This window comes from Larus michahellis, chromosome Z (genome assembly GCF_964199755.1).
Source record: "Larus michahellis chromosome Z, bLarMic1.1, whole genome shotgun sequence".
NCBI classification, from domain to species: domain Eukaryota; kingdom Metazoa; phylum Chordata; class Aves; order Charadriiformes; family Laridae; genus Larus; species Larus michahellis.
In genome coordinates this window covers 8,889,705-8,909,939 of record NC_133930.1, presented here as the reverse complement: position 1 = coordinate 8,909,939, position 20,235 = coordinate 8,889,705, and the positions used below count along the sequence as shown (strand labels likewise).

General features: G+C 38.9%; 1 protein-coding gene across 24 annotated transcripts in view; it reads right to left on the bottom strand.

Moving 5' to 3' along the window:
- Positions 1 to 20,235, bottom strand: part of CELF4 (CUGBP Elav-like family member 4) — a 713,233-nt gene that overhangs the window by 607,069 nt on the left and 85,929 nt on the right. For all 24 annotated transcript variants that reach the window (XR_012584950.1, XR_012584952.1, XR_012584953.1 and 21 more), the window contains exon 2: positions 13,525 to 13,607. Coding sequence is in view for 17 of the 24 variants with exons in the window: in XM_074570524.1 (XP_074426625.1) it covers positions 13,525 to 13,607 (83 nt within the window). In the remaining 7 variants the exon portion in view is untranslated. The remainder of the gene's footprint in view (positions 1 to 13,524; positions 13,608 to 20,235) is intronic.

Sequence of the window (20,235 nt, the reverse complement as noted above, 5' to 3'; positions counted from 1 at the left end):
AAAATCCTACTCTGGAGAACTCTAAATGTCTACTAATCAAAGAGGTAACAGTTGGGGGAGGTTAATTAGCCCCATTTTGTAGGTAGGATATCAAGGCAGAGGTGGGTTCATTGACTTCTGTCACATAGGTAAGTACTGAATCTAGTTTTCTTAAAACCTGATTCTGTTTCAGTCCTGAAAACTATACTTTATCATAGGTATTTTCTCTCTACATTTTCTCACAGCCTCACTTTCCCACCGGAAAGAAGACAAAGGAGAGTAGTTTTGAGATAGACAACTGAGGAGCTGCCAACGTTTTAATGAAATCTGAGGTCAGCTACAGTAAATTCACAGTTTGTACGCCTCATCCCCTCTCATTACAGCATGTGAAGACCCTATATATTCTACTTAAAATCAACGAGGTCTGCTATCGTGCCTCAATGATCAATACAAAAAACTTCATCCATGCAAAAAAAAAAAAAATCCTTAGTATTTCAGGTAAATTACTTTGTAAGTTCCATAAAAATAGAGGGGAGGAGGAAATAAAGGAAGCACGTGTGCAAACGTTGTGTTCAAACAGCCAAGAATCAGGTGAGTAGGAAAGCCAGCATCTGTTCGCTTCTTAGTTTGAATTAAGTAAGGCAGGGATTTGTATCAGGGAAGCTCCATATGTCAAGCAAATGTCATGCCTGCCTGTTTGGGTTGATTTCTGCTTTTCTGGCCCTTTCATTTGAACAAGAATTTTCTAACAGATCCAACAACTCAGTCTCAAATAAATGCACGACAAAAAACACCATGATCCCTCAAATGGAAAGGTCTTGAATTGACATTTTCTAGAGAAAATACTTTCATTAAAAAGAAAAAAAAAAAATCAGACGTAAGGCCCTAGCAAAGTCTTACGCATTTTCAAGCACACTGCCTAGGATGGGACAAAACAGGAAAAAAAGAAAGAAAAGAGAAAAGGAGGAGTTAGATCATAAGATGACAGAGACTAATAGACCTCCGCGTCAAGACAGCAATGTTGATTTCCTCTAGATATGCAGAATCAGTATCTAAGTACAGCATTTGGGAAGCATAAGCATTGCATATTAGTGTTATCATTGCAAGTGCGAAGGAAAAAGACCCACTTGCACTTAGACTTCTTAAGGAGAAATCAGGGTCAGCAGTCTTATTTGCTTCAGTCAAAGGAGAAATGATATGAACTGCTCATTCTGGAAATGTGCCTTTCCTCAATGGATGAAAGGTAATTTTAGGATGGACAAACTGACATGTATGGTAACTCACACTCCAGGTTCAAAAGAGTGAATAAAGGTTTTAGCAACTGGGTGAACTGGTGGTTTTAAGTTTGCAAGAGAGATACTACAGACTTACTGGCTTAGGATTTCCGTATATCACTGACCTAGCCCCTGCTTCAGAAGCTAAACCCCCTTAAAGAAAAGCAGTTTCCATTAAGTGGAACAAGAAGAAAATTGGAGCACTCTTTCTATAAAGCTAATAGTGGACACAAAGAAAAGGAATGGGTGTGCAAGCAGACAAAGGTAGTTGTACATTGATGTGATCTGCAACTGAACGGTTGTGCAGTCCCTATATGCTGAATGAAGTTAGTTGCTAACTGTTGCTTTAATTGTAATTTTGTTGAAGCAAATGCTCCATGACTAAAGTCTTTCTTGGGAGAAAAGACTCCAACTGTCTTCCCCAAATACCTGGGTTTCGATGAAGGTTTTCTGGGAAGTTATTTTGTGTGTGTGTGCACAGGCTACCAGATAGAGAATGATAGGAAACAGAACTATTTCTAGGGGAAAAAAAAAAATAAAAAGACAATTTTCTCTGATGGAATAAATGCTTCCCTTTATAAAAATTATTTTTTTTTGAACACTATTGAGTTCACCTGATACAGATCTGATTTTATCCCAGTTGATTTAAGTGCTTTAAAAATGAAGTAAGGAAAAAAAGGTCATTCACTTTGATTAAAAGGGCATTAGGCTAGATTTCAAAAAGCCATAGGGTAGCATATCATCTTAGTTAAGTTCAAGGTTAGAACTGGTACTAAAAGGCAAAGCAAGTGAAATCAAGAGGGCTGCTGTTAAATTTGGCTCTTATAATAAAGAACTCTTCTGGACTCTGGACAAGACAGTGGAATTCAATAAGAGTGAGCAGAGACTTTCTAGGACTCTCAAGGATTTTTTCCGAGACATAAATGCAGAGACCTCCAGTGGCTCTGATCTGTATCATCAAGACACCACAGATAGGTGCAAGACTTCAAGTAACACCTCAGGAGCAGTCCTGCCTGACTGGATGGGCTATGAATAACCATAATAACAACGATTATAAAGAGCGTTTGCACATCAGTGCGAAAGAATGAGGAGCAAAGAGGATAAATGTGACTCCTAATCTTCAGCTATCTGCATGGGAAAATATGATTAATAACTAGAGAGGCTTAACATAACCTCCTCAGATAACGAGTGAGGTGGCCTTCTCCGAGCCCTGATTATCCTCTTCTAATGGCCTTCATTTATTGTGTAAACTAATAACCAAGGCCTAAGCACTGAACACTCCCGGGTCTGCAGGAAGAACACTGGGACCAAATGTGACTAAATTGGTGAAGATTGCCCAGCAACACAGTGTGTTTCTTGGGGGAGGATGGGGAGGGTGGGGGGTCTGGGAGGACAACACCAGGAGGAGGGAAGGAGAAGCAATGTATCCTGAAAAGAAACGAAGCAGAAAGTAGCAGTGATCTGCCTTTAAGCGTCAATCTGCTGGTATAAATCCCCTGCCTTTCAACTGGGATTGCTATGAGTTTTCAGCTGGAGTTGGTGGAAAGCCAGAATACAGGCCCAAGGTGCTAATACCAACAAAGAGAGGCATTGGTAATGAGAGGATCTGATTGCAATGCTATCCAGAAAGTCAGCAGCAATGCCAGATCTGGAGAGTAACTCGAGTTGTCAGTCAGAGTTTCAGTACTGGAGAGCAAAGAGGCGCTCAAAGAAAGCTGGATTCCCCAAAGTGAACAAGTTCAACAACACAACCCTGGCCCAGAAAAAAAAAAAGAAATGACCTTCCAGCTCCCCTGGCTGTATCTCTAAAGTGCAAGCACAGCTGAAGGGAGGCAGCTTTGCAGGGCATCCAAAGAAAGAGGATAAGATTCCCATTTGAGCTGCACTGGTGTAAAGAAGCTTAAACTCTGCAAGAGTCCATGGAGTTACTCTGAATTTACACCCAGCAGACAAGAATACAGAATGAGATCCCCCTCCCCTCACTAGGAAGCATATTTCTTAGCTGCACAGTGAACATCACATTAGATTATCCAAACTGAAATAATTGTAAATACCCAATTTATCTGGACTCATTTGTGCTGTCTGCTTAATTGTTGCACTTCACTCAACAAGGACAATGAAATTAGTTTGGACAGGCTCACTTTAGAGGCATTACCACTGTGCTATGGCAGCTTGAGTTCAGAGTGCTGATGGAAAAGGTTTAAGGCTTAATAGAATAAAAATAAAAGCGAAACGGATAGCAATATTGATAAATTTGGAACCTCCACTGGGACATGGGACACCATCTTTGAAGGGTGTCACATCTGTATTTTACTCTTTGTAGTGTACCCACATTTGTCGAGCCTGTACTATAGTTTCCCAAAAACATGCAGAGCCCACAAACATACACATTTTCTCAGGATCCCAGTCAGCAGCAGTCTGCTTGTTGGATGCTAGTGACATGTTGTGCCCAGCTTCCCCAGGAGTGTTATAGCCTCTCCCCTCCCTGGTGAAAACGTGTGTCGTATCAAGCAGTGTGAAGGTACAGTGGTAGAAAAAATAACAAGCTGGGAGCAGAAGGCTGCTACCATCAAAACAAGTAGCCTGCAAGGCTCTCATCCCCACATACACCCCACCTCCCTTCCCTTGTGCAGAATAAGCGCGTGCACAGAAATCAATCCCTAGTCACCCCTCAGTTGCTCTAAGGAAGAACAGGCAAGAGAACACCGCATGAACAACCCTCTCCTGGATGCCTTGTTTCTCTTGGGCAACATGAACATACACAGAAACGCTCACATACGCTGAAAAGCTCACATACACTAAGCCTCATAATTTCAAGAAACATGAGATTTACAACAAGCCAACTCTCCTATCTATACACATGTAGCATCACAAAATGTGAAAAGGATCAGCAACCTAAGTCTCTCCCTTTTTCTGGAAAAAAATATGCAGTCTCCCAGGCAGAAGTAGTTGGGAAGAACAGTGTTCCTCCTCAGCAGCTGTAATCTCAAATCATTTCACCAGGCAGGCATTACGTGAACACAGGGTAATGTTCGCAGAAAATCTACAAAGGAGATAAGAGATGGCAAGGACAGACATGCAGAGTGAAATGGGACAGAGGAGAAAAGAAGGAGAAAACACTGTTCAGCCAGACATGAAGTACGAGTGTGACTTTATTGAGAAAGGACACTGCAAAGTAACGCAGAAGACAGAAGCAATGTCTCTGATGTTTACCAAGTAAAATCTTGACAGTGAGTCAACCATAAATACAAAGACCCAGAAAACCTGATTCCAGTTTTACCACGCAGGAAACAAAATACTATTCCATTGATCAAAGCTATAAATGAAATCAGGAACTCATGCCAGCATGTATTATAAGTTACGTATTTACCACGCAAAATCACTATAGTAGCATAGAAATGACTGAGCCATTCACAGAACAAGAGAAAAGTAAATTCACTCCATCTGTTTGAAGGAGCAACTGGAGCTTGGGATGGATTAGGTGTAGCTGGACATGACTTGCTCTGCCAAAACCTGCCTTCAAAGCCAGAGATCAAAAAAGTCTTTTTTTTTTTCAATGTAACAAATAAAATATGCACTAGAAAGTAGCGGAGGCTTTGAGGTTTGTGGTTTAACATACCTAAGGGTAAAGAAAGAGAACAACTTCCTTCTAGCACTATAGGATTCATTTGGTGCTGAAAATGTATGCATCGACGTCAAAATATAGTCCAGAACTCAAAAAACATGTTTTTAAAAGAAATTTTATTTTAAAAATATGTTGGGTTTGTGTTTGGTTTTGGTTTTTTTGGGTTTTTTTTTGTTTGTTTGTTTTTTGTTTTTAAGGGGTGACATGGTGGGAAGGGGAGGAGAGAAACAGTATGGGAAACAAGATATAAGAAGTTCCCATTAAAAAGAAAGAATGGGAAATGCACATTTCTTCTTTGAAAAACAGGTTAGGCTTAATTTTGTCCTTGTACTTACAGAAACTAATCAGAGAGATTTGACATTGCTGGGAACCTGCCAAGTGCAGCAACTCGTACATGCAGTGCCACTGTAAGTCTCTCACTGCAGCTACTCGACAGAGCAAAGTCACTTCAGATATCTACTTGCCTGAACTGATAGTGCAATCTCATGGTCAGTCATTCTCCACCACTTTCTCTCTGCCAAAGTAAGATTGCAGCAGAAGTGAAGCACAGAAGCTAAATGGGTTACATCGTGTCAAGTCCTTTCAAAAGTTATCTGTAAGTGGAGAGGTGGGACAGTTTTTGCCACTCCCAAAAGCATTGCAGCTCAGCTAGTTATTTAAAAGGTGTTCTTAACTTTAAACACAGCTTTAAGCTTAATGCACAAATCATGCTCTTAGACTATTGAGTAGAGGATACTTTTAAAAGATCTGCAGCCAGTGGTTGGATTTCACATGGTAAGGCTTGTAGTCTGTCTACGTTGCAAATGAGTCCGTTATCAACCTGCGTAGATGTTTCTAACCTACATAGCATAAGTAGCACTAACAGAAATAATGTTTCAGGCAAGTTTCAAGTCCTTATTGTATAATCACCCCCCAGGAATTACAGTCATGGAATGTCTGTTTCTCCACAACATTCTAGTCTGGTGTTTGTGTTTTCATTGCTATTATACATGTTATTTAAATTAAACTAGACCAAGACACACCTCTATGGATTTAAATTATAATAATTTTGGTGGTGGACATACATACTCTTGTGTATGGTCTTCAACTTTTGTACTTTAAAAAACAATAAAAATTACTTTTGTCTCGCTGAGTATCTGAAAGATTTAAAGACATGTATACATGGGATGAAGAAATATAGGGCAGACAGCTTACACCAGTGTAAGCTATGAGTAGTACAGCTACCACTGGTAAACTTGGTAAGCAGTAAACTGGTATAGGTGGGCATACTGCCACAGGTGGAAGTCCAAATGATATAATTATACAGCATCTTCATCTAAGTGCTTTATTGAAAGCTTACATTGGCCTTGCATTACAGATCACTGTCAGCACATGCTTCTCCATTACTATGTAGCACAAATATGGGAAGTGGTTGTTTATGGAAAGGTTAGCCTACGAACAATGACCTCTGGACAAGGTAATGCCACATAGTATCGCCCATATGACCGAACAGATGAAAAGTAAACTAACTGCTAAAGGGTGCCTCTTCATTTCTTTATCTGTCTCTCTGTGACTGAGAACACAGGAAGAGAAGCATAGAATTACTGCTTGCAAGTTATTCCTTAGCATATCCCATCATCACTTGAATCAGTAGGGTGATGCAACTGGAAACTCCAGTGTTTAAGGTTCATTAGTATCTAATGTCAAACACTGTTGAAACACCAAGAAACCAACCATCTTTAATGCCTATAGTTTGGAGCTGGGACCTCTCTCTAGTAAAAAGCCCATGGGAGCTACTAAGTGGCCCAGCAGGTGTCAGGGATGCTCAGCATTTTTTGAGATCAGATATTCAGAAGCAAAGATTCTTGGTAGAAATATGCTTCCTCATTTAGAGCTATGGTACTGTTCAAGATGACATCATTTCAGCAGTGACAAATATAGCTGAGTCTGCGCTTTCCTACGCCATATAAATCCCTTGACCTCAATCAGATCACTGCTGATTTACACTTGTGTAAATGAAGTCAGAATCAAACCCATGGCATTCACAAATGTAGGCCAGAGTAAGCATTACTCACAGACAAGAGACAACCCTTCAGAGGAAGGAAAAAAGATCATTTTCATGCAAATATCCTTATAATAAGGAACAAGAGATAGAAATAAGAGTATGAATGAAATGCAATCAAGAACTGCTCTGCGATCAGATTTGCTTCTAACTTTATGATGCTGCATCAGCTGCTCTTAAAGTAGCTTAAGCCCAAAATTTGACCTACCTGAAACTTGTTATATATAATTTTTCATCAGGGATCTCTGAGATAACTCAATCCCTAGGCTTGGCTTTGAAGGTAGCTGAAGGTGCACAGTTACTTGCAGGATCTGAAAAGATTCGATTGCTGTGTTCTATGAAAATGGAAACTTTCTCTTTTTGCTGAGATACAGGTTTGCCCTCAAATCGTTACACATTATCTATTTATTTATGCATAAACAGTGGCATTATGGTTTGGAGAATAGGGACCCTTTGATGGGAGGTAAGCTTGACTAGCCTATGGGAGTTTACTGCTATGCATATAAATGAAGCCATACATACAAATATGCAGAACAGATAAGTGAAAATATACAGCATCTCTTTAAAATGAAATACTTTGATTGCTCCAATCACAAGAAGCTGTAAAACTACCCTGAAGAATTAACAGCCTCAGTACATGCTAACTACATCCATCATAAATTCGTCTTTAGTTTCTGTTATCATATCACTCTCTCTTGGGACCCCCAGTCCTGTCATCATTTGCCCTTTATAATTTATTCAGCTTGTACTTGCCTGAATCCTTTCTACTTATCATTCATCTTTACAGTTGTACATAAAATTAGATTGATCCTCCTATGGCAGACACGTCAGAGAGAAAAGCTGTCATTGAATAACACATAAAGCAAATGAAGGTCCAGCAAAAGCTTTTGTTGAATAACTTGGAAATCAGCCCTGGAGAGCCCAAAGGTGTCAAATTAGAAAGACAAGAAAACACTGCCTTTATAATTTGTTTTCTGCACACCGTTTTCAATTGCAACCTAATTGCAAACACAACCGAGAAGCCTTGTTCCCATTTTGCATATCAAGCTAAGCTTGGTTAGCCACCACAAATGTGATGAATACACCAGCCTCAGCTGAGATAACAGCATGCGTCCAACACACTGGTTCTGTCAGAATGCTCACACTATACCCTTTTCCTCCAAAGCTCTTTGGACTGGGTGGCAGAGAGAGAGAGTTTACTTTGTATTCTAGAGGCTGCTGTATAGGGATAGAGAAGCCAATCTTTAACTAGTGAAATGGAACTTTAATGTTTACCAAGCAGATAGGACCCAGGTGTTTCATCTCATCTGGTGAACAGAACGGCACTCTCAAACTACAGGGTTTTTTAGCAAATGGAAAATGCATATGGTTTCCTCTCCCTCTTTTGTCCCCTCCTTTCTCCAAAGCAAGATCCAAGTCATTTTACTGGCTGGTCAGTCAGAAGGAGGAAACAAGGGGTAAAAAAAAAATAATAAAAAAAAAATCTTTTTAACCATGACATTGACACCCAAAAAATTTAAAGCACTGGAGGATTTCTACAGGACTGGTTTTTGCAAGTCTTTTACCTCAAATCTGTTTTTATTCCTTTTCATCTTCATTTTTAACTTCAGAAAACAGACATGTTTCTCCCAAGGGAACAATTAAATGTGTTTTCTTTCAAAATCTAAAGGGCATGGTGAGCAGACTGTGTGTTCAGCAGGCTACTTTAATCAATGGAACCCATCCAGCCTGCCACTGCTGACCAAATTGCAATTTACATTGGTAGAGAAAACTTTTGAAATGGGAAGGTGTGGGAATATAATACCATTTTTGGCATAGAAAAGTGTGCAGGGTGATATGTGCTTTAATGATTTTCTAAAAGGCTTTTGGAAAAATCTTTGAAACATTAAAAAAAAGACAAGGAGATTGTAAAATTACAGCAATGTCTGCTTGAATGGTGAAATTCATGCTATATGCACAGGACTTCTGAAGTCCACATGACACTTATGACTCACTTAAGCTTTAAGACAAGGATTCCAGAAGGGCTAGATTTTACAAGACACCCTGTCCCCTCCCACCTCCCCATGCTCAGTTGTCTTTCCTCACATATACATAAGAATTTCAGCTGGATAAGACCAGTAGCATTGACCTTTTTTTTATATACTTTTTTTTTAAACTAAGCACAACTTTAGTTTCATTAGAGAGGTGGGGTTTTGTTGTTGTTTGTTTGTTTGTTTAAAACTGGGTTTAATATGAGTTTTATGAGCTCACCTGTCTTACAATGTTAAAGATACATATTTTTGCATATGACGAATAAAGCAGAATACACTTTTTTCTGGATGGCAGAAGAGACAAAGGATATCACAACAGTTAAGAAGAAAACTAATTATGTTATGGACTGAAAAATTTTGCTGGCCAGTAGTACCACTCTCCCTTTCAGGAGGAATAGATACAGTAAGAAAACCCAGTCTATTTCCCAGCCTGAATAAGACCCACAGATTGCTGAGGTTAACAGTTTCCTAGCTACTTAATTTCATAGTTATTCTTTGCAAGTCTTACAGGGAGGTTTTAACATTATGCAAAGAGGCAGTGCTTCCAACCAAGGCACTATTCGCTCCCATTGCCTGAGAGAGCCGCAAAGAACTAGAAGAAAAAAATGCCGCTGTGCTTATCATACATGAGCTCAGTTTATTTGTGCTATAAATAAAAGTAGATCATGATAGCGTAATTACATTTCTCAGCATTATCCTCTGCCATTCGCTTCAGAAAGAAAAAAGAAAGGGGAGAAAAAGTTGGCTTCACTATAATTTGTAATCAAAATGACTACACTTAAAACATAATTTTATTTCCTTGATTTCATTTCCTGTGGAGCTTTCTGGGGCAAACAGATAACATTATACCAAATCTGCAGGCAGATCATTCTCACATCCCCTGCACTGTCATTGTGTAGATCACTTTCCCCTGCTCCCCGTGCTTTCCCCAAGACCATGGGCTGTGTTTTTGATATTGGATTTTATCATCAAAAGATATATCAGCAGCAGAAATCCCAAGAGTGAAACAACTTTTACTTTTTCTACTTTCTCTCTCTTGCTCCCCCAAATTACTCTTCCTTGCCTGATTTGGTTTTTATGAAGTTAGAGGTGGAAAAAAAAAAAAAGAAAAAAAGAAAAAAAAAAGAGTAGTTTCCCACTACGAAGGATTAGCACAGATTATGGTGAACAGTGTTAATTATAGGTGGGGAAAGAGAATAGTGCATCTCTCCAATCTGTTCTTGATTTCCCCCGTGTCTGTCTGGCTAGTAATAAGCCTCCTTTAATCTGGCAGTCCCCTTGGTGAAATCAGCACCACGGACAGCAATATTGATTGCTTCTGAGAAACCATCACAGCTGCTCAACCAAATTACCTTTGATATGTGACCTTTAATGTAATTACTGCAACATCAAAGCATTTCTATAAATTATTAAAGAACTAATATACTTCATCATCCAGCTACTCTATTATATGTAAAATAAACAATCACAAGTAAACGCTAGAATTTGAATTGTCCAGCACTCCCGAAGTGCTCTTTACACATACATACACACCCTTTTACGTTAACCTTCAGTTTTAGGCAAGAAAATTTCCAACCGTCCAAAACAGACTAATGCATTTAGATGAAGAGTATTCAACTAATAATTTTATGTTTTACATTCCATTCTAGTTGGTTCAAAATATCTGTCATGATTCCTGCCCGCCCAAAACCAAAGTGCCGTAAAGACTTTATTAATCAACACATACCTGCTTGGAAGTCCTTTGATTATTCCACAAGATGAGTTTATGTCCCACATATAACATAGAAATATGTGAAACATATTTCTGTCATCTTACAAAGCACATCCAGAAAGTAATTACTGTAAAATATGTGCATGTAGCCACTCCACTAAAAACAAAGTGATACATAGCTAAGAGGCAAGGCGCCTGAATCTGGACAGAAACTCCTCATGCCTCACCATTTCCATACATTAGCATTCATGTGCATACTATTAAAAATGACTCAATTCTGTGCTTTATAGTACAAAGAACGCAAACAGCAATATTGCAAGAGCAGGCAAATACACAGTTTACTGGGGGATGGTAAAGAAGTGTTGTGATTCAATGGCTTACTCAAACAGTACTGTTTTCTTTTTTCCTATACCAGGTTTGTTAATTGTCTTTGATACCTCCTCAGTATTGCTGTTTGTGTCACAGACAGTAAAGGGTCAAGAGAAGGTGTTATATATGTATCATTTGTGAACTCATGTGAATGAGGACTTAGACCCCTGACCTTCCGAGTGCTTTTTATTTTATGGTGATGAACTATGCTTGATATTGTTGGTGCATGTTATCAAAAACAGTCAGGTAAATCATAAATAATTCTCTGCTGCTCACATAGGAACCATAAAACTGTATCCAGGCATGATAGTTTATCAAGAGACAAGGCTGGTTTCCTTAAATAAACTACAGTGACATCATTCAGAAGATGAGTTCAGAAACTTGGCAGAAAGCTGTATGCAGAGGGTTTGCTGGTGGAAAGTAAACCTTTATCCTGAGACAAACAGAACTGGAAATGAAAGAGATGGAAGAAGTCAGTGCTCAGAACTCCCAAAAACCTGGTTGAGGTTTTAGGCAGAGGATTCATCATTCCCAATTCAATCAGATCCTGATGTGTCACCTCAAAGTGCAAAACAAAACAAAAAATAAGCCTTCTGAAGTCAGCATGTTCAGTATGGTCTATATGTGATAGAACCGACATAAAGCAAAGAAGAATATTTTGCCTGTAGCCTATAATCAGTCAGTATAACCTCTGAAGGAAGTCTTGATCCTAGTGAAAAAGCTGGTTGAATTTTGCCACTGTTCAAGTCACGAGTTTTCTCTTTAAGAGTTTTGTGATTTGAAAGCTTTAAAATTCAGACTGAGATTCAGAACTGTGGACGTATGAAAAAGTAAAAAAAAAGAAAACCTAAATCATCACTCCCCAACTCTGAGCCCTTAGTCTCACTGACCCAGTGTCTTGAAGATATTCCCATCACACAGCTTCAGCATGAGATTTTAACCTCATAGGGAAGATATGAGTAAATGATCTGGCTCCTAGTGAGGAGAGCAAACAGCCTCAGTGAAAAATATTAGAATTCCAATTAGTATCTTTTAAATACACAATACTCTATTCATCACAAGCATAACTCTAGTTTTGATAAATACATATTTGATTTCAAGCATTTTTGCTTGAAGAAATATTCTTCAGGAAATTTCAGGTAAAATGTTACCTGAAACATCTCTATTCAAAATATTTTCATTTTTTTCTGCATCCAGTTCTATACTTCAGAGGAGAGAGAAGTAGAAAGAAAACATCACTTGTTAGGGGAAAAAAAAAAAAAAAAAAAAAAAAAAGAAAAAAAAGGAAAAAGCTAAACCCCAAGACTCAAGTTACTTTCAATCTGTGGCTAACGGGTTTCTAGAAAAAAATAATTCAGAGGGGGTTGTCAGCTGACAGAAATATATTTTTAGGGAATGAAGTATGTATATATTTACATAAGGTATGGCCTTTAAAGCAAAGATAGATGTAGATGAGCAAGTGCGTGGGCATCTCCATACTGGCAAGGTGGCATAGAAATAGGTAAATAGACCCAGGATGATGGAAACAAGCAGAGCAGAATCAACACTTTCTTCAGAAACATAGAGCAAGTGATGTGTCTTAGGTTTTGTGGAAAGGTAGGTTATTGGTATGCAGGGCTCAGTCATTCAACACGAACTAATAAAGGCAGACTTTTGTATCAATTTCCTCTCAGTTTAGATGCAACCTGGAGCCCTCAGGATCCCACTTTTAATTACTCGATCACTGACTTTTCTGTTGTGGTGAAACCAGCGCTTTTCTAGCCACAGGAGTGCTGTACTCGACTGTTTCCGATCCATGTAACCTGGCTGAATCTAAATAGTCTCTCTCTCTCTCCCTCCTCCTGGTTACTGCTAAACTGGAAAACCATCCCAGCAAGGCAGGTCTTCCCCATATAATGCTGATTCTATTTTTAGTTCTGCTTGTGTTGTCTGAACCTTAGATCTTGCTCATGTGAATAATTTTCCTCATTATCTTGTGTTCGTCTCTCCTCTCTCTTCTCCTTGTCTCACCGCCTTTCCAATCTGCTACAGCTGCTTGAATACTAAAGTAACTGAGTCAAACCACTTTGTCATCAGGAATATGTTTTCATTTTGTGATAACTCAATAATGTGATCTGTTTCTTGATTTCTTGCTGCCACACCTTGCTTCAGAGAAGGAAAATAGTAAGAGGTTGCACCTGGTGAGGGCTTCTAATATTTCATTTTAGTGGTCAGAATCCTAAAGCCTTTCCTCAGCTGAGTAAGGCTGGTAGAAACCAGCATATAACCAGTTAATTACTGTTTTCCTGATTCCCAATAAGAGCAAAAAGCTTTTCATTTTATGCATGGAAACCGTTTGGGTGGGTTGGTGGTATCTTGATTTTATTAGCACAATGCAAATAGTGAATCATCCAAGCAACTGGAGACATTATGCTTCCAAACCCAAGATAAGAAATCCATATGTAACCCATTTTAGATTTTTTAAAAAAAGAAAAAAGGTATCAATCTGGACTCACCCCTGGCAGTGTCTTCTGTTCGTGCAGTGCACTCTGGGCCTTTAGAGCAGACTCCCTTTCGCAGTATGTTAGGAAGGCACAGCCTGTAAAAAAAAGGCAAAACCTCAGTAAGCACAGTGCTTCAGAGGGGATCTGTTTAAAATTGAGACATAGAGCAAACCACTTTCCTGTCATCACCCCATTCCCAGTAAAAAAATAATAAAAATCTCCCCTTAGTATGTAGTAGTAAAGAGTCAAGAAATGAAGCAACCATCGCTTCCTCTTGAGCCCCGATGAAAAGGGAGCAATAGCGTGGCTGTGAGTACTTATTTTCATGCAGAGGGCTGTACAGGATTAGGGATCTCAAAGAACCCACATGGTGACAAGGTGGGGCATGAGGTCCCACTCTTACTCCAGCAGCAGCACTGGGAACAAGCCCCTTAGTGACATATCATGCCGAATGTCTCATGCCTTTCTTTTGTATCAAGTACTTCAAGTAAAGGGCACACAAGGACTTGGGACTTCCTACTGCAGGTGACTACACGTATTGCTTAGCCTGACTTGCATCCACAAGTAACCTCCCTGTTTGCATCACACCAGAAAGCCACCACACTGCACTTGCTGCTGCAAGGGCTTATTGCTTCCAGCCATGCATACAAAAACAACTACAGAAAAGCCCAAGCAATCAATTCACAACACCCATGTTGCTTTACAGGTCATTAGAACTTCAGAGGTGCTCCAATGCAGCATGTCTTTGATTCTTCAAAAGAGTTTTCTTATCAACTACAAAGGCTAAAGCCCTGTCATGGTAGGGCAGAACAAAAACCCCACTTTGCCTTCTCTCCCCACCTCCATGCTTGCCTTCTGGTAAATCTAGTCAATGTTGTAATGTCTTACACCAGTTGTGTGTGTGTCTGATGTGATAAGATTATTCTTTCTTACTGCACTATACTGAAAACCTGCCAGTTCCTGCAGCAAAAGAAGTGCTTGTTATGCAGAGGACATTTTCTCTGAAGTTGCTACAGAATGTCCGCAACCTCGCCGGCTCCTTAAAATGGAGGTATCATATCTTTCATGGTTCAGGCAGAATGTCCATCAAACTGTGGACATCTTCCAAGAGTAGCACAGGTAGAGAGACTGCCAAAAAAACAAATGTGTCCCATAACCTTATCTTGACCCACCCACCTTCTCCCCATGCATATAAAAAAGTATGCAACAGGTGAGTAAACAGTAAACTATAACATTTTTTCAGCTCCAGTCACCGCTGTGGTATTTTTGTCCATAAAATGTTCACTGTTTTATCCAAGTTGTTTCCTCAGGCAATATTACTGAAGAAATATGAACTTGTTCTTTTCTTCTTTACAATGTTTTTAATAGATTAGTAGGCACAAAGGACTAGGGAGATTTTTTTTTTTTCTATAAACATGCATATATATTTTCTTGAAGATTGTCTTGTGGAAGTCACCATACTCCTCTCACAATGCAATTACAAGCTGGATGAATGTTTCAATTGGGCATGGGGAAAAAAGCCCTATTTTTCCCTATTTCTTACCCTATATTCCTTTCTGAAGGTCTTGATCTTTTCAATTTATTCAAGCCAATCACATTTGTTATGTCTTAATAATTGAGACTCAGAAGCAGAAGTTGATAATCAAGGAAGGAGAACTGAACAACAGCAAAAGTTTGCATACCCTAATGGGAATTATTTGGATTCATTCCCCTCTAACTTTAAATGGATGAGTTTTCAGTTAATCTGCATCTACCAGAGAAGAGGAAGAAACTGTGGCAGCATATACAGCCAGTAGAAGTAATGGATTGAAAAGGATCCTTAAAAGTCACCCATAGCTTTATAATCAAATGGAAAACTGTGCTTAAATTTAATTTCACTGCTAAATCACGGGCTGAGGCCTCTCTGTTGACTAGCCACAATAAGAAAGTCTCCCTTTAGTAGCAGACGTGGAGCAGCTGATACAGTCTAATTAGGCACATCATAGTGCACTGTTATAGAGATAAACTATGCAGTGTAAAGCTCCCATAATGATAGCTATATTATTATCCTCATTGTGATGGCCATGACAAGAGTTCAGGGTAACAGTGTCCTGCAACTCCTGTCATATCATGACTGTAATGCAGGCTGAGTAGACAGAAGACTACTCCTCTCCCAAGAAGCAAAGTTTCTTTCCAAGATCCACGTAAGGTGTGAGTGTGAGCAAGTTCTCATGAGGGAGAAACCTCCATTAAGTCCTCTCCAAACATGTTTGCAAAAGTAGTAGAAGTAACAAACTCCCAGAAACAGCACTTAGTAGAATGCATCCAAACATCACTGATTTTCCAAACAAGGTGCTAAGTACAGAAAGACGTTGAAATGAAAAAGAAGATATCAAGTCTCCCGTATGGGCAGACAAAGAAAAAATATGTTTTTCAGGAACAAAAAAATAGTTTGTGGAGGTGTCTCTTTTTCTCTTGCTCCTCAAAAATATCACGTACATGAATTACACTCTATTCCACTCTTTTTGGGCAAAAAGTAATTTATTTAGGAAACACAATACCTCATTTATTTTAAGAATATCCTGATTGCTTAAAGACAGTAAGAAGTTCCTTTCCAGCAATGGTCAGATGGAATAAAGTAGATCTTAAAGTTCATAACAGGCCTCAAATCTGAACTGGAAAAGGCCAGTTCATGGGTTTTTTTGTCTTCCTTTTACTTATGATAAGATTGCTCTATAAAGCACAAACCCAGCATCAGCCATCAGCTAGAGCAGTATTTTTCAAATTAGCACGTGGCTTGTGATAAAACAATACATCTGTATTATTCCACCCTACAAGAATTTCCATATTTCTGTTCCTTGTGCATTAGGATAAAAGGCAATAAGATTTCTCCCCGCCCTTAGAAACATCATAATACTTGATCTGTCCTTTGTATTGTGGTGCTTAATGGAATTACAACTGTAGCACTGATTTCAGGTGTTACTTTTCCTAGGCTACCTCTTTCAATATGTGTATGTATGACCCCTCCAAAGGATTCTTCCTTCCTGGAGAATGTTTCTTAAAGAACAGAGCACTGAACACTCAGATTAACACTATAGGATACAAAACCCAAAGCAACTGAATGTTGAAATAATGTCATATGAAATAGCTGTATTAGTCTTTACAAAGAAAAGTGAAACTAATGAAAAAGGTTATTTTTTTCATTTTGATTTCCCAGATGGAAAACAATTTCAGAACAATTAATTTTCCCCACTGAAACTTTTGATTGCGTACAGAACCACTTATTTCTCTGAAAACAAAACAAAACAAAACATTTTATTAGTAAACTCTTACATAGCTCAACTTAACAGCTCACTTGCCATCAGCTGTTTGGGCTGGATGTGAATCTGATTTCTGGATGAAAGGCTTCATATTCTACGACAAATCATTTGTACCATCTAGCTTCTTGGAACAGCCTATGTTCAACAGTATAATGAGTATTTCTGAACACATCTCTTAAGGAAAGATAGAGTGAAGGCTATGCACTATTTCTGTCATCTACCGGATGATAATGACTGAGTGAGTAAAGTGCTTCAGAATTATATCTGAATTTGAACAAAAAAAAATATCTAATTGACTAATTATTGATAATGAAGGACTTCCTCCTAGCTGTTCCTAATTTCAATTCCCTTTCTCTCAAACATGCCAAGTTTTCCAGACATATGTCAATCAGCTAAAAGATTCTTTGTGTATTTCCAGCTGTTCATTTCCTACCAGTGGACAGCTCTTTGGGCTAGCGCATAAACATCTGGAAACTCCCAGCTGGCAATTAACTCTCCACCTATTGAACTGCAGTCTCTTGGAAACATGAGGATGTATCAAGTGGTCTCCTGGGAAACAAGGTTGTTAAAGAGAAGGGGGAAACAAAAACAAGAGCTTGAGATGGAAAAACAACAACAAAAAAACTATAAAAAGAAAAAAAAAAGCTCTATTTTAATTTTACCTCCAGGGAATTCAGTAACGTAAATAATAATTGCATGGAATACAGATGGATAATGATTGCACTTATGGCAACTTCAACCCCACAGTAAGTCTCCTGGAGATTTTGCACAAGCCTGGGAGGCAAAACAGTCAGGAGACACATTCTGAGCTGAACAGAATAATTCTGGAAACTTAGAATCATTTCACCCCACTAGTATTCAGTTCATCCCGGGACAAATGAAAACAGAGTCTTTACACTTGACATATCAATGCTTATCACTTCAGTGAATCAGCTGACTCTCAGTCTCTCTAAGCCAGATAAGTAGTTCTGACCAGTTAAAAAGCTCTGGCCAGCTAACTCAAATTTCGCCATTTATAGTTAGTTATCTTAAGGTCTACTTGACCTAGCATACAGTCGAGGAATAAAGCTTTGGAGAAACCTTTGCTTTACATTGGGTGTAAGAACTATGCACAGCCATACCAGGTGCAGGCTTTTAGCTTCAAGGTTGCATCTTCACAACATCAGATTCCACCTGCTACCTCTAACCTCCCAGTTACCTCAAGTATATTCATTATCTGTACATAAATTAATCCTTGCTATATATGGTGGGAGATGAAGATGATGCATACTGGAGGTCTATTAATAACTGTAATTAAGGGCTTTTTCCCCCTTTCTTGTTTTATTCTGGCAGAGCGCCACAGGTATCCTGGCACAGTTTCTCCTCTTTGCCCATTGTTTAGATCAAAGAACAAGCACTTAGTGACTTATGACCCCTTCTTCATGTGATGTGTTATGGTGACAACTTATGATTTTATTAGAACTACATAGCCTCACACAAAGCATGCCTTTAGCTTTTCCATACAACTTGATCCAGAGGCATTGTCTAAGAGATAGACCATAACCATGATCATTTCCAGGTATTTGCTGTCTGTCTGAACAAGGCATTAAGGGTCAGGTCTAAAACTAGTGAAAAAAAATGCTTTATACACTTCAACAGGCTTTGGGGAAGGGGCCTTTAATCTTTCTGGGCCTATGTTTACTTTTTGGCATTACAAGGGAAAATTAAAAAGTTTGTTAGGTGCTTTAAGACTCTTGGATAAAAGCTGAGAACTAAAGCAGACTCTGAGCTCAGGGGTGTAAATCCAGTCAAGGGGAGAGCTTGCATGTAACTCAGCAGAACTATGCAATTACACCAACATAAAATTAGGTTCATGATTTGACCCATAATCTATTGCCTCTCTCAGAAGAATCCTTGGCTCAGACACTGACCTCAGCTAAATTGGTGATAATCCAGAACAGTTAGGACAACCCTAGATTTTGAGAAGGCTGTGGTGTAAGCCAGTTTTGGTTTCACAAAAATTTTTGACTGTAGAGTATGCACCCAACCAGTTATCACAGCTCAGCTGACAGGCAATAACTTCTGAAACAACAGCCCTTCCGACAACTGTAGATAAAATCAGAATCATTCCCTAAGAAAAGATAAAACTATCCCAAGGCCATCAGATTTTTTGTTAGTTTTTCTTCTTTGAGTCCGTTAACTAGCTTCATGCTCTTAGTTACAATAATATTAATTGACTTTAACAGTGAGGTTTCCTAAATTGGCCATCCTATGTTATTTTATCTTAGAGTCCTGTATAGCGTATGAATTGGTGAACAAGATACCCTTCTGTTAACAGTTGCTCAAGAAAGAGCAAAGAAATCAGTTCATAGTGTCTACTACTGTAGAACCTTTTCTCCTACCAACTTTAATGTACCTAACCTCCCAAAACCCCAAGGCAGAGAAGCCAAGAGCTTTACTTACAGCAGCACACTATGGAGCTAAAGACAGCAAACTGCAATTCAAGCACAACTCTCCAAGACCTTCATGCTGTATACAGAAAATGGAGGCGAGTAATAATGTTGCATACCTTACAGCACATGCTAGTTCTCATGTCTAATTTAAGAATAGCTACAGTCTTGTAGACGAGCTGCTTTGAGAGCAAAAAAACTTGCATCCCTTGGAAATAGGAACTATCAAGTGGCCACAGGTCTGAGAATGTCATTTGGTGGTGCTTCAGTCTCTCTGTGCCCTAATTACCTTTAGAACATTTAGAACAAAGTGTACAAGTTATCTGTGGTGGACCAGGGGTCTGTCCCCCATCTTCCAAGCTCTAGGTTTGTGTTTAAGAGAGGTCTCCCTCTGAAAATAAAACAGTTCCTTGCTTCAGGATGCAGGGACCTGTTACACAGAGAAAGATTGTAACACTTAAGAAAACTCCTGCCTTAAAATCAACATCTCAGATTATGTCTCCCAGCTAGGATTTCAAAGTGAAAAAGAAATCTTTTTTCACTTTAACTATCCTGGGTCTACATGTCTCGTTTTGAAACAATTCTCATTTGCTCTGTCTACAGTGAACTGCCCAAGGTTTAATCACTTGAGGGTTTCAGAGATTGAGCTGAATTTTCTTGAGGGGGACACAATCAATAAAGACTTTTGGAACTGGAAATGTTTTATCCAATTTCTTCATCTGTTTCTCTCTCAGTGATTAACTACCTTCTGACAAAAGTTAACATCTTTGCTGGTAAAAACATTCACTTGGCTAGAACTTTCTTTCTCCATATCCCCTGCTGCACAACTACTGAACACTAACTGTTTAGAGAAAAAGATAGGAATAAAAAATCTTCCTAGATATCAGCTTCCCTGTCAATTATATTGCAAGGCAGATTAACATCCGAAATGCCCTGCTGTGTGGAATGTTAATTTTCTTTTTCCTCTTATGTTATTTTCCATTAACTATTATGAT